Source organism: Pseudorca crassidens, chromosome X (assembly GCF_039906515.1).
Source record: "Pseudorca crassidens isolate mPseCra1 chromosome X, mPseCra1.hap1, whole genome shotgun sequence".
Classification (NCBI taxonomy): domain Eukaryota; kingdom Metazoa; phylum Chordata; class Mammalia; order Artiodactyla; family Delphinidae; genus Pseudorca; species Pseudorca crassidens.
In genome coordinates this window covers 25,434,191-25,449,997 of record NC_090317.1, presented here as the reverse complement: position 1 = coordinate 25,449,997, position 15,807 = coordinate 25,434,191, and the positions used below count along the sequence as shown (strand labels likewise).

Genomic DNA, 15,807 nt, shown 5'->3' with positions numbered 1-15,807 from the left:
TAACCTAAAATGAAAATAAATTTTCAAGCAGTTTACTTTTAGAATTGGGGACATTATAATATTGTTAACAATTATATCTGTATCTTTACCTACTATCTATTATCTCTCTATCTATCTAATCTTCATATACTTCCATAAGCTATAAAGTATAGATGGTTGAATTTGACCACTTAAAAATATAAAGCTCTATATCTACAAACACAACTGCATCATATGAACCTATTTCAAAAGGCAAATGAAAAACTAGGAAAAATGCATAATGCATTCAAGGTTTTTTTTTACCTCTTATATATAAAATGTTCTTGAAAATTAATAAGAAATATGAAAATTTGTATTAGATATAGAATGGATAAACAACAAGGTCCTATTTTATAGCACAGAGAACTATATTCAATATCCTGGGATAAACCATAATGGAAAAGAATATAAAAAAAGAATGTATGTCATATAACTGAGTCACTTTGCTGTACAACAGAAATTAGTACAACCCTGTAAATCAACTGTACTTCAACTTAAAAAATTAATTAAAAATGAAATAGAAAAATTCAAATAGAAAAAATTGGTAAAGGATGTCAACAGACAATTTAGGAAAAAGAAATGTATATGGTCCATTAACATACAAAAAGATGCCCAAGCTCACTCATAAGTAAATTGCAAAATAATAGCACAAAAAGATACCATATTTCATCTAGCAGATTGGGTATTAGAAATCTTTTTCATTCCTTGCCAGTGTTGAAAAGGATACAGGAAAACAGATGCATTAGTAGTATATAGCATTAGTAGGAAGATAAACTGGTTGTTTAAAGGGGAAATTTGGTAATATCTATAAAAAATGTCAAATGTACATATCCTTAGCCCATCATTTCTACTTCTAAGAAATTATCCAACAGGTATGCAAAAAGATGTGTACAAAGATGTTAAGTACAGCATTGTTTTTTGTTTGTTTGTTTACGGGCCTCTCACTGTTGTGGCCTCTCCCGTTGCGGAGCACAGGCTCCAGAAGCACAGGCTCAGCGGCCATGGCTCACGGGCCTAGCCACTCCGCGACACGTGGGATCTTCCCGGACCGGGACACGAACCCGTGTCCCCTGCATCGGCAGGCGGACTCTCAACCACTGTGCCACCAGGGAAGCCCCAGCATTGTTTTTAATATCAAAGTCCTGGAAACATAGATTTCCATAAACAGGGGACTAAGTAAAAAATGATACATACAGAAACAGAATACTATACAGCTATTAAAAAGAATAAGGCAGGGGAATTCCCTGATGGTCCAGCATTAGGACTTGGCGCTTTCACTGTCAGGGCCTGGGTTCGATTCCTGGTCGGGGAACTAAGATCCCACAAACCACTCAGTGTGGCCAAAAAAAAAAAAAAGAATAAGGCAGATCTATACTGCAAACATGGGAAAATATAATATTAACTAGATGATAATATTACATATATTATATAGATATAATTTAACATTATATATATTTAATATTATATAGGTATAATATTAACTAGAAAAAAGTTATTGGTCTTCTTTTACTATGTTATCCCATTTGTACATGTACAGAACATTTGCGGAATGATACATAATACACTGTTAACACTGGCTACCTCTCAAGAGTTTCTTGATAATTTCTTGCCCTGGTGATACAACTGGAAGTCCTAGTTATAAAATTACCTAAAAGATTTATATACCGGTTAATAATTTTTATTTTCTTGCATATGCACGATGGAATCTTTGTAAACCTATGACTTTTATACTTTATATAGAAGCGTAAAGAGGGAGAGGATTTTCACTTTAAACATGTTTTTACTGTTTTAATTTTTAAACCATCAGCTGATATTACTTTCATACTAAAAAAATAGTAGTTAAAATTCCCTACTAAAAAGGAAAATATAAGCTTGTTATATCTAACTTTATAATGGCTTGAAATTTCAATATCATCAAAATTGTTTTCAACTGTAAGAGTATCATGGTCAACGCAGAAGTGTCTCACCCACACATAAAGTGATCCCAATGACTTACACTCTTCCTCTGATTGTGTAACGTCTCCAAAGGAGCCATTACAAAGTCATCTGCACTGTCTTATACATGCCTAATGGATCCAACAGAGCCATTAGGATGTAAGTTATATGGCAGGGCTCCTGCCAAAGCTATTACCAAGTCATTGCATTGTTTCACACACTTCCTTCGACATTCAGATGGTTCCCGAGGAACTGTTATGGCTATGGAAGTGTCCTGTATAACTTACACTATCAAGGGAAAACAAAAAAAGCAAAAGAAAGAAGTGTAGAACAAACAAATCCCTTCCATTAAATGCACATGAATGGCCCCACATGGTCAAATATCAGAAGGCATAACTCCTCATTTGGGTATAACTATTATATGTCATTCAAGAAACCCAGGTGTTAGGCTAGCTATTTTTTCACCACTCCTGCCTGCTGTTCCGATGAAGCAATTCAGGGTCTGAGAATGACAAATGCATGGCTATGATGGTATGGTGTTTATTGGTAGTACATGGTATATTACCAGGTTTCTGTGGTATGCAGTACAGAAGCAATAGGGAGTAGTACTAACGGATTTTTTGGCTATCATGGGATTGTATCAGATAATCTGTTACCTGTAAAGTTCCTGAGCAGTGCATAGGGAGCTCAGCTGCCCAACAATCATGGAAATCAACAGGGCTTCTGAGTAACTGAAATTCCAGCTCTACCTTAAGGGGCTACTACAATGACAATAGGACATACAATAGTACAAAGTTAACCCTCAACCAGGTTGAAGTGCTTCATTGAATTCCCTCTCATAGTCTTCTCTACTTAGCAGAACAAGATTGTTGGCTATTAAAATGATGTATTATTTAAGGTAAGACAAGTGCAAGGAATTTTACCCAGTTTGAAATGAGAAGGTAGGCTGAACTCTGCTACGCTAGAGTTTCCTGGGACACCAGATGTTTCAGAAGCCACATTGCATGTCTGGCTAATCCTTGATAAAAGAGACTTCACCCTGTATCACCTACCTCATAATACATGCATAATAAATTCTTGTTGTGTGAAAGATAACCACGACTAAGATTTATTGAGCATTTAATTTAATATAAAACACTGTAAAGTGCTATATGTCCATTTTCTCATTTAATCCTCACATACAAAAACTAAAATAGGTAATGTCTCCATTTGACAGACAAGGAAACTGAGGCTTGGAGAGCTTTAGCTACCGGTCCAAGGACACACAGTAAAGTGGCAGAACCATGGCACAAACCTAGATCTATCTTATACCGCAGTCCATGTTCTTAATCACTCACCGTCCGGAGAACATTGTTATTTAGATTGCATTAATACAACAATTTTTACTTTAATAAATGATTTCACATCCCTTGTGTTCTCATAGCAAGCTGCACATATTTTTTTATCAGGGTACTAACTAAATCATATTAAAGTTAGCTCTTTATCTTCTCTGGTAGACCTCACTGGGTATACATGCTCACTTGACTCTGACCGCCTGCATTGCAAACTGCTCCAAGAATCCAGTGGATGGGTTCCCAGAAAGCAACATTTGTATTGCTGACCTTACTCCCTGGTTGTAGCTGATGTGACCAGTGGTAGACATCTGACTCAAGCTGGGAAAATTAATCTGTCTCATTGGAATTTAGAAACGGCATTGAAAAACATCCAGTTAATCTCAACTTCTTTCCTGAACAGAAGAAATATAAACTGGAGAACTGTATGAGGTTTTATGCCTGCCTTGTGGATGGAGATTTAGAGAAAGTAAATCTGCAGAGACAGGACTGAAGGAAATGGATTCAGAAGCAAGAGGCAAAGCCCAGGCAATTCTTCTAATCTAGTTCCTTCTTTTGTCCTGGTCCCATGAAGCATTCACATGCCCTTTTTATGAATTTGTTTTTCTCTCTTTAAGCTAGCTCAAGCTGTTACCTGCAATAACAATAATAAATAATAATAAACAATCCTAATTAACAGGGCATCAATCTTGCCCACTAGACTGTAAATTCCTTGGGGGTGGAGATCACGTACTGGTCATCTTTTATATATCCCCAGTCTCCAATACAGAGCCTGGCGAAGAGTAAGTGCTCAATAAGTATTGCTTACATAGAAATAGCATTATCAACAAGAGCATAGCCATAAATAATTTCTTTGCAACTTATACTTTATTAAAGGTTATAAATGTCTTTTCTCTACCTATTTCCCTCTATTTAGCTTCTTGATAAGCAATTTCGTTTTCACATTTTCTAATCCAAGTGTTTCATTTAGGCCATATGTGAGAAACACATTCTTGGAAATTGATTATTCAGATTTAGCTGTTGATATAGTTTTTTCCTCCAACCTAATGTAGAGTCAAATGTAATTATTGAGGAACACCCTAATCACTGAGGTTAATGCTCAAGTAGGACTGCCAAATCCTTCTAAGAAAAGCCCACTGGATCACCTGTTAGAGGCAGTTGTGTGTTAGATGACCAGAGGTTTGACCCACTGTAGCATTTCTATTAGAGAAGATCTACAAAATATATTATCTCTCAGTTTTAATTCTTCCCCTCAGAGCAAAGCATATTTTTCATTTATTTAGTGCCTACTGGGCTCCAGATCCAGTGGCTAAGTACTGAAGCAAAAATATGGAATAAACCAGGCTTTGTCTTCAAGTAGCTTCCTATCTAGTACTTATTAAAAACCATCGTGAAGATAGAAAATACACAACTCAAGTATAATGAATAGTAAGGTTGGTAGTAACGTGGAATGGGAGTAGAAAAGGAGTAAAATGAATAAAGTATTATGACTGATATCAAAGTGTCCTGCTCACGGGCCTCAGGCTGAAGCTAACTTGAGTAAATCTGCATTTTTCCTAACAGCCGATTAAGTGTCAATAGACAACAAAGGGTTTACTTAGGACAAATTTCAGGGAATGGAAATGAAGTGCCTTAGTGTTCTGATTGCCCTGTGAAAGACGAGAAATCCACATTCTCTTCTGTTACCTGCTGCTCTCCCTTCCTTGTACTGCAGACCTCTGTCTGTTTCGGTACTGAAATGGAAGGTTATTTATTTTAATTTTTCATGGGTTAAAGCATATCAGAAACTTCAATTCAGTTAAGGGTAACCAAATAGAGTTTACGAAAATGAGAAAAAATAAATATTTTCAAAGGCTTGATCGATTAATTAAATGAAAGAAATAAGTCCTTATAGACATGATTTTGGAAATATAAGTAGAAAATCCAAGACATTATAGCCTAGGATGGATAGAATTGAAAGTGTCTTTGAAATCACATCTCAGAATCTTTCTCAGTTGAACAGCACACCCAAATTAACAATTTCCCCAATCTTCACTTCTCTCCCAAATTTACAGGAGTGAAGCTTAAATCATCCTAAACCGATCCATGATATAGTGCCCATTGCCTCATCAATAATCTAAAAATCAGAATGTATATAGGAAGACAGAAACAAAATAAAATGTCATTGACATTAACTGAAACACAGGGATGCAGTGGCATGGAGTCTGAGGTAGTGAAGTATATAAATCCCTCCAATTTTAAGCTATTTACTCTTTTCAACATAGTATATAGAAACTCAAATTACTGAAATAGATTCCTTGCTAGGCCTGCTTTCACGAATGTATGAGATCAATGGGAAATAAATAGCCACATTTGCACACAAATGTTAATTCGTTAAAAATAACTTGTTTTTTCAAATTAACATTTTTTTAGAAAAACCATTTACACTCTCAACTCAAACCTCCTCTGTGAGAATCTATGGAAATGTTGAAGGCAGGCCAGGCCTGGTATCACTGACTGAAAATTTTTGGAATCTAAATTGGTGAAATCTTACTCTAAGTCATAAGATTCCAAATTGTATACTCCTTACTGAAAATTACTAGTAGGAGCAGAGTAAAACTTAACAGAACTCTGAGTGGAGAAAAGTTGTTCAAGTTCATATCTTATATTCATTCATGATCCAAGGGAGGAAAAAAGTGGCTATTTGGAAAACAATCAATTGTATTTAGCTAACTTGTTTCTGAATTGCTGTTTAACTCTTCCTCCTATGTAAAATGCTGATAACAATAGAATCATTCCACAGATGGGTCAGGAGGATGAAATGAGATAAAGATATTAAAAGTGTGTTTGGAAATTGTGAAGTGCTGATCAGTAAGAATAGTGAACATTCTTATTGTACTCATATGTTACAAGTACTATTCTAAACCTTTATATACATTAATTTATTCAATCATCACAAAATCTTAGAGGTAGATAGTAATATTCTCCTTGTTTTACAAATGATGAAGTTCAGGCACAGAAACTTTAGACAACTTTCCCAAGATCACACAGCTGGGATTTAAATCTAAGCTGTCTGGCTTCACAATACAAACTTTTTATCACTATGTTCTATTGAAGTCCCCCTTGGAGGTGCACATTGGGTCAAAAGAGGCTTACAGTTAAGGACTAGTTTTTAGCAGAGCGGATCATAGTTTTATATCGGCGCCCTGCCCAATTTTGTGGTCGCGCATCCAGTTCCTAAAATAAATCATAAGGAAAATAAACCTATAAAGAAAAGAAAAGATACACAGCCTTTACTCCTGAGTCTTCCAACTCTGTCTCAGTAAACAGTGTTACATGATCAAGGGAGATGGCTGATTATAGACTGAAGGCAAAACGAAACTGAACAGCCCCAAACATTCCTGAAGGTTCCTAACACATCCAAGGGACGTGGCACGTGAACACAGTGCGTATAGTGGCTCATCACAGTAAGCAGTTCTCGTGGTGGAAGAAGGGGAGGATAATATGCATTTTGATGAAGCTGATTCTAATATATCTTCCCTCTGATCCATTTCCCCCAGTTTCTTACATATTTTGAGTCATTGCCCTGTGGTCAGATGTGAGGATTCCCTCTGCCACAAAGTGTTTGATTTTCATTAAAATCATTAATAAATATTGCTTTCAGTATCCCTCTGCAAAGGGGCAAAGCCCAATGAGCACAATGAAGGCAAAAGTAAAAGGACACCAATGTCCCCTCACTAAGGAATGACACAGTATAAAAACAGGTCTACAGAAAAGAATGAACAACATTTCCTTCATTTGAAGGTGTTATTTATAATTGATGACATAGGTATAGTGTGATTCTTAAGCCAAGCCAGAGTGTCGGAAGGAAAAGACCAAGACCATTTGCTAGGTGTAAAGTTATGACAGTATCTGAACTATATACTATGTTAATGGCTAGAGTCATGTAAAAAATCATAGATAATGTATTGATAGAACAGAAAGTCATGAGGCCAAAACCAACCCAACCTGATGTAAATCTCTGCCTTCATGCTAAATCAACGTTTCCCTATTCTACCTAGCTCCCCCCTCACCTCCTCATTACTATCAACATACACATACATGAAGTCTTCCACAGGAAAGCAAACCAACAAGCTACCAATAAACTAATCTTTGACAGGTTAATTAACCAGGCCTGTGTGTTGTTTATCAGACAGGCAGGGTTGAATGTTGTAGGGTGGGTGTCAGGGATGGGGTGAGGTAAAATAATTTGTCATTGAATATTTGGAAACACTTGCCTTGAGTAGACCCAGCTTGAGCCTCCATGTCACAACAAACAGGAGAGAATTTAAAACCTGTAATAGCAAACATTTTTACTAATTAATCCTTGTCCAAGTCATCTGGGATTCTTCAATCTTCAATCCTTACCCTTCATCCAGTAGTATTTTTTAAATAACAAATTCAGTGAAATACGATTCACATACCATAATGTTCACACTCTTATTAAAGTGTACGATTCAGTGGCTTTTAGTATTTTCACAGAGTTGTGCAACTACTACCACTATCTAATTCCAGAGGTTTCATCACCCCAGAAGAAACCCATACCTAGGGTCTTGCAGGAGTAGAAGAATGGTGGAGCACTACGGGGAAATTCCTTTCTTTTATTTTAATGTTTCAACCCAGTGAACTGGCTATAACTTCCTTATGTCAGGAGTGAGATGACGAAGAACAATGTCTTTGAAATACAGGAGAGCCTCTATCACCCCATTTCACATAAATTTGGTCATTATTTTTCCTGTTTGACAGTTGAAGCCCCAAAACTGTAGGGACTAGTCCAAGGTCCCCCAACTTCCATCCTATTGCTGCTTCACTTACATGAATATGCACGACATAGATCAAATATGTTCCCTTCTCACTTCCACACTTCACCTCCTCTACACTCTTCGCCTAAGTCAACAATACATACATACATACATGAAAATAAACCTAAAATATCAAGACCCTCAAGGATATTTGGTGATAGGATATTTAGTGATATTACAAATGTCATTCCTGATTATATCCTTGTGGCCAATGTCTCCTACAGGCTGAAGGAGGCAGAGGAGGATAGAATAGAAAAAGCTGCAGGTACAGGGCTGTTGGCTACCTCTCTGACACCTGAGAAAATACTCATTAGCCACTGCTAACAGACCAGGCTTTGTGGTCATGGTGATGGGACCTATGAAATTTAGACAAACAGAATGAGGAGGAGATTAGATTAATGTGTTTAATAAGCAGTAATGTGATTTTTATGAAAGGACTTTGTTCTTCGGTAGGGACAGAAAAGCAGACAACAAAATAAATTAACCTCTTCCCAACAAATCAAAATGACAAAACTTTTCCATTTCTAAAAGTTGTAAGAAAATAATATATAACTACAATTTAATGACACTGCTGTTACTACTTATTGTCTGGCAAATGGCTGATGTTCACCTTCTGTTTTTTTTTTAATCATTTCAGTCCAATCTGGTTAATTTGCCTTTCTCTGTACACTTGGCAGGTTAATCTGAATCAGAATAGAGAGCACATACATAATAAGCTTGCTATACAGCTGTTCGTCTCATTGTTCATATATTGATACAAAGCCAAAATACATGACATGAGTACTTCTAAAATAAATATCACTAGTATTGCACTGGAAAATAAAGATGAAAATGAAAGGTGAGTAATGAATAAGACATGCACAATATTACTGACTCTATGAGATTTATTTCCTTCGGGGGAATCACCAGAAATAAAAAGTACTTCATCTATTATTGTAAATGTATGTGTCTATTTGCCAGATACTTAGGTACATGCCTTGTCCATGGGACCCTGCTAACCTGCATCTCCATTCTGCAGACAAAATGAAGGGTAGGCAGACATAGGGAAGGAAAACAAATCAAAGGCTAAAACCTGCATCCTCTCTGGGTTTTATGTAAACAATACAGATAGCTCTATTACCATTCTCTCCATCAGACTTCCTTTCATGGTCAGTGTCAGTCAAGGACAATGCGGAGTTGGCCCGGCTGGACAAACATGAACTATGCTCTGACTTCATCCCCCTTATCCACATTCTCAGCGCATGGTCAGGTGAGGCAGCACCTTCTGTCTCCGTGTCCACATCAGATCCCATCTCTAGCTGGTAGCCATGCCGAGAAACACTGTGCATGTCTGTCTGGTAGCCAGAGCACAGGGTGTGAGGGGTTTCACAAAATTCCATCTCTGAGAAGACACAAAGTTCAGAGAAAAGGTTTATAAACATACAGAAATACCTGGTAAAATTCGACCTTTTTGTCCTTATGTCCCTCTCCCCCATTGCTAGTATTTATGTGTTTTTGCCAAGTTAGAATTCTGGTCTTTATATTTATGGTAGCTAGGATTCTGTGCTTATTTTGCACTTCTGTAGCTTAAAATTATGCTCCTGTTGATTCTTACAAGGTTCTGGAAAAAGCATGCCCAAAATAGCTTTATACCTACAATTTTAGGTTGCACAAATGTAATGAAATAAGTGAGTGCAGGGGAGTATAAAGTGTAGAGAGCTGTCCTTTAAAAGATATTTCTCTTCTAGGAAGAATATATATGATCTGCAGAGCACACCTATGCTTAAAATATTAAAATTATTGGCTTTTCTAAGTATTTAATATACCTTAGGGTTAAGAAGAAATAATTCAATGTGAAAACTCTGAGGAAAAAACATTAAGTATACTTTTTGAAAGTATTTTTCCTAAAACACATTAGTCTAAACTCTAAAATTATGAGTATTTAATATCACTACTTTCCATTGTCTCCAAAGAAGTATGAGGCTGACTTTATGCTAATTATTGTTTCATTCATTCTTTCAAGAAATACATAAAAAAACTTTCAATCGTATATTGCACCTCAGCAATGCTTCAAGGCTTGGATTCTCCCCCCAGTTCCCCCTAAGCCTTAGAATCATAAAATGTTTAAGGTCTTAGAGATGCTGTAATGAATCCCTTCTGCTTACAGTTGAGGAAAATGAAGTCCACAGGGTAGATGTCACTTGTCCATAGCCAATGTTAGATAGCAACAGAGCCCCTTTTCCTAAAACACTCATCTGGGCATCGTGCCTGCTAGACACCAAGGAAGCCCCATCAACTTACTGCATGAATATCAGGCATTCATTCAGTCTTACAGTCAATTTTGCATTCAATTATGGCAAGGTGTCAAAAGGGGGAAAAGATGCTTTAACAGACCTTAATAAGTTAATGAAAAATGACCACATGCCAAGACATATCATCTGAAATGTCCATGTAATACTTAGATAAGGTAATCCGGGGATGTTGTACACTATATAGGATTTTCTCAGACTGACATCAGAGACAGGGTATGTCATTTGGCCAGGAAGAAGCTTAACTGAGCGCATCTAATCCTTAGCACATATCAATAAAATGCAAACCCTAAAATGAATTTAATTCTTTGAATACAGAAAGTGCTAGAATTTAGACTGACCGTATACTAGAAAGAAGAGTACAGAATACAAATATATTTTTAATAGCAATTTTTGTGACATGTAATTGCCAAACAAGGGTTTAACAAATCATATCTTAATGCTTATTCAACAGCCATTAGGTACCCAGCACTGTGTTCTGTGAAACAGGTATTACAGGTAAATAAAGCTACTATATTTTATTACGAAAAGTCAATTATAAATTCTGTCAGGGTTATATGTCACTGTTGAGGATGTTACTTATGATTTCTGTGATGAATGTCTTTTTCAAAAATAAATTTATTTATTTTTATTTATTTTTGGCTGTGTTGGGTCTTCGTTGCTGCGCGCGGGCCTTCTCTAGTTGCGGCGAGCGGGGGCTACTCTTTGTTGTGGTGCACGGGCTTCTCATTGTGGTGGCTTATCTTGTTGCGGAGCACGGGCTCTAGGTTTGCGGGCTTCAGCAGTTGTGGCACGCGGGCTTCAGTAGTTGTGGCTCGTGGGCTCTAGAGCGCAGGCTCAGTAGTTGTGGTGCACGGGCTTAGTTGCTCCGCGGCATGTGGGATCTTCCCGAACCAGGGATAGAACCCGTGTTCCCTGCACTGGCAGGCAGATTCTTAACCACTGTGCCACCAGGGAAGTCCTGTGATGAATGTCTTTAAGAGTAATTCTATTTTTCTACCAAAATTGTCTAAATTCTATAGGAGTGATGCTTAAGAAACGGCATGGTTTCCACTTGTCAAACATAAAACCTTATGAAACTGTGCTTCTTGACATAAGGCTAAAAGTAAAAATCCATTTTGCCCAATATAAATCTTAGTGATCTAGAATATGGGATTGGTTAATATTCATGCGTCTTAATTTCACAAAGTTTCATTATCCAATCCTACTGTGCAGTTGTTGCTACAGCAACCTCATCATGAATCTGTCAGCTTGGAGCTGTAGGAAAGGAATTTTATATAGGCCTGCATTCACAACTTCTTTCATTCCCCTAGACCAGTGGGTCCCAAACTTTGGCATGCTTCAGAATCACCTGGAAGGCGTGTCAAAACACAGACTGCTGGGCCTGACTTCCCCACGCCCCCAGTTTCAGTGTCTGATTCAGCTGGTCTGCAGTTGGGCCAGAGGATCTGCATTTCTAACAAGTTCCCAGGTAAGGCCTATGCTATTTGTCCAGGGACTTTGAAAACTTTGAAAACTGCTTCTCTAGAGATTTCTCTGAAATCAGCGGGAGCCAAGAAAAGGAGAGAAGTGAGAGAGCAACCTTATTGTGGCATTACCAAAGATTTTTCAACAACAGCTCAAATTCTATTTGGAGACACAAGCAAGAAAGTGTTTGAACTGAATTACTGTGAACTGCTGCCCCCCCCAACCCCCCATTTATTTGCCATGGATTCAGGGCACTAATTAGGAAATTTACTTTAGGAATTAAGTTTACTTTAGGAATATTTAGGAAATAAATTTACAGACTTGCATTTATTTTCACTCATACGATGGCATATGAGATGAGACTTTCCAAAGATTTTAATATGAGCATCTGAGTCATAGTAAAGACATTCATTGGAAAAGGATGAGCAAATAAAAATAAATACATGGCTAACCTGTCATTTCAGATAATAACAGAGAAGTTTTTAAAAATAACCACTGATGGATGTAAGCACAATCCCTCTTTGTTAAAGAGTTTTGTTTCCCATTCAAAAAGAAACTTGAACGTGGATTTGTTCCCTTCTAAGGAAATGTGGTGTAACACGATAAAAAAATTACATAATATTTCTATTGGAACTATGATTTGAATACAAAAAGACTAAACCCCACATTCTCTTAGATACAGTCAGATAAAAGTATACTGCCTTGCCGATAAATAACTTTTGAATGAAACAATGCAAGTAAGTTATCAGTTGTTCATTTTTTAATGATAAAGAAAGAAATAAATAAATAAGGAAAGAAAGAAAAGGAAAAGTTTCACTTATTTACAGTAAGTGTTATTCATTGAACAGCCTCGCTTCTCATTCTTGAAATCAATGTTACCATTGTAAATTATTTCCTTAAATACACAAATGTCTTGGTGGTGTTCAAAATTCCCACAGGATGCATTTTCTATAAAGCATTTACAAAGCACCATAAGTGGATGTTTTTAGCCTTGCACATATAACCTTGTTACCTAAAATGCTACAGATTCCCTAGAGAAGATAAAGTTCAATGGATTTATTATAGATCTATTCTTACCAAAAAGCTAGTCACAAGAGAAATATAAGTACAATCTTAGAATATCTAGGATTTAAATGGACAGACTGGAAACATGAGAAACTACATTTCAGGAGTAAACAGACACAGATGTTGCCAAGTGAATGATGTATGTGGGCCTTACAAATGTGTATTTAATTCTTATTGTAAGGAAAACCTATTTTGCAGCCTTGTAGGAGACAAAATCTGAGCAAATTAATAAAGAGTTGAAATCCAGTTTTTAAAATGGGCAAAAGATTTGAAGAGATCCTTCACAAAAAAAGATACAGGAATGACCAATAAATGAATGAAACGATGCTCAACCTCATTAGTTATTAGGAAAGTGCAAACTAAAACCACAATGAGATACAACTACAGACCTACCAGAACGGCTAAAAAATTCTGATCACACCAACTGTGGAGCAACTACATACACGGCTGGTAAGAAAGTAGAATGGTACAACCACTGTGGAAAACACTTCGGCAGTTCCGTAAAAAGGTGAAGCTAAATTTAACAGGAGAGCAAGGCACTTCTGGTCATTTATCACGGAGAAATAAAAATTTCTGTCCACACAAAAATCTGTACGAGGTTGTTCAAAAGGTTTACTCACTAACAGCTAAAAATTAAAAACAACCCAAGTGTCCATGAATAGCTGAAATGATAAATCATCTGTGGTATATGCACACTATGGAATACTACTCAGTCAAAAAAAATGAACTATTGATATATAACAAGATGCATGGACCTCAAAATAAATGAGTGAAAAAAGACCAACAGAATGTGTATGTAATGCATGCTTCCATTTAAATAAAGTTCTAGAAAATGCAAATCAACCTATAGTGACAGAAAGTAAATCAATGGTTATCTGGGGAAGACAATAAGGGAGAAATGGAGAACAAAGGGGCACAAGGAAACCTTTGGGACGATCTAAATATCTGCTATCTTGACTATGGCAATAGTTACACATGTGTATACATACCAAAGTTTATCATATTGTACACTTTGAGTATGTGTAGTTTATTGTACTTCAATTATACCTCTACAATTGTTTTTTTAGTGGATTGTACCCCACCAGATAGTAAGAGAGTGGAGTTAAGCGTCTCTGAGCCAGAAGGAGGCCCTGCTTTTTTCCCCTAGTGGAAGAAAGCACATGCAATATGAACAAAAAGGTAGTCAAAATTCTGTTTTGCTTATTTATAAGTCAAGAGGCAATCAAGGCTAAGTGACTCGTGATTTCTCACTGATCCTCTAGGGAGCACGTTTTTCCTAGGAACATTATTGAAAACCATTTTTCGAAAATCAGTTTTAGGGGGGAAACTGAAGATGAAACTGATCACTGGTAGCTTTCAGCAGCTAAGGGAACATTCTGTAGTTGGAAATCATGTGACTAGATTGAGTGGATTGGCACGAAGGATCACTTTAGGCCTCTACTAATGCCAATAATTTAATAATTTTTAAAAATTCTATGAAGTGCTGAATAAAATGAACTATTGTATATTCTCTCTGAATCTAGGGATTGATCTTCAGGTGTTCAGCCTGGAGAAGTCATTTATCAGAACTTGAAAGGGACAGTAATACTTATATCAGCATTTTTCTAGAACTTCTGAGTTTCTGATGTGCTCAAGACTTTATTATTCTTTAAATTCTACCCATCCACACTTCCTCTTAAAATGGAGCTTTAAGTCATCACACTCCAAATAAATAACTGGAGGCCAAAAAGCATGGTATATCTTAGCCATGACCTGAGTGATTTGGAATATAACTTCCAAAGAGTGTAGTCCATTTCCAAAATAAGAAAGAGGGAGAGGGGATAAAATTATTAGCTTTAATTACTGTAATTCATAACAAGACTTACAGACTATATGCAAAGACAGCTGTTATTAATTAGCCATGCAGTTTTTGGGTAAGTCATTAAATATCTTGGAGCCTCAGTTTTCTCATTTGCAAAATGTTCAGGTCCAACTAGAAACAAATCTCTAGGTGACCTCCCTTGACCTCTATAAATTTCTGTAATTATAACTTAAGCCTGTTATGGAAAAATGGGGAATGGTTAATATTTTCAAATTGGAATGGGAAAAGAACTAGTGGTTTTATGAGTCAAGGTGCTATTCATACTTCCACTGTGAAAGATAATCAGTCATATTAGCTAAATAAGATCTTGTGTCATGATTACAAGTCTCGCTATGTTAAAGTACTGATACAACCTAGGTAATCCATTGTGAATTGCAAGATTATTAATAAACCGAGTACATAAAATATATCATGTAAAAAGTCTACTTAATAAATAGTTCCTCATCAAACATGAAATTATCAGTTTATAAACATGGCTATTACAAACTGTACTCTATGGCATAGTGAATAAAAATTCACACCATTAAAAATACTACAGGGTTTCCCTGGTGGCGCAGTGGTTGAGAATCTGCCTGCCAATGCAGAGGACACGGGTTCGAGCCCTGGTCTGGGAAGATCCCACATGCCGCGGAACAACTAGGCCCGTGAGCCACAACTACTGAGCCTGCGCGTCTGGAGCCTGTGCTCCGCAACAAGAGAGGCCACGATAGTGAGAGGCCCGTGCACCGCAATGAAGAGTGGTCCCCGCTTGCCACAACTAGAGAAAGCCCTCGCACAGAAACGAAGATCCAACATAGCCAAAAATAAATAAACAAATTTAAAAAAAATACTACAGACCCACTAATAATTCATTACTGGCTCTAGGGAAAAATACAATGAGTTATTACAGTCTTAAGCAAGAAATACAAAGGAAGGAATGAAGGGAGGAAGGAAGGAAGGAAGGAAGGAGCGGAGGGAGGGAGGAAGGAAGGAGCAACACTACACAGGAGGCAGATAATTTTCACAACTGGCTACCATTTTAT

The 15,807-nt window shown here is 36.9% G+C and overlaps 1 protein-coding gene across 1 annotated transcript in view; it reads right to left on the bottom strand.

Moving 5' to 3' along the window:
• LOC137216580 (teneurin-1-like) overlaps nt 1-15,807 on the bottom strand; it is a 405,037-nt gene that overhangs the window by 102,682 nt on the left and 286,548 nt on the right. The window contains exon 3 of the mRNA XM_067722678.1: nt 9,225-9,485. Within this exon, the coding sequence (XP_067578779.1) occupies nt 9,225-9,485 (261 nt within the window). The remainder of the gene's footprint in view (nt 1-9,224; nt 9,486-15,807) is intronic.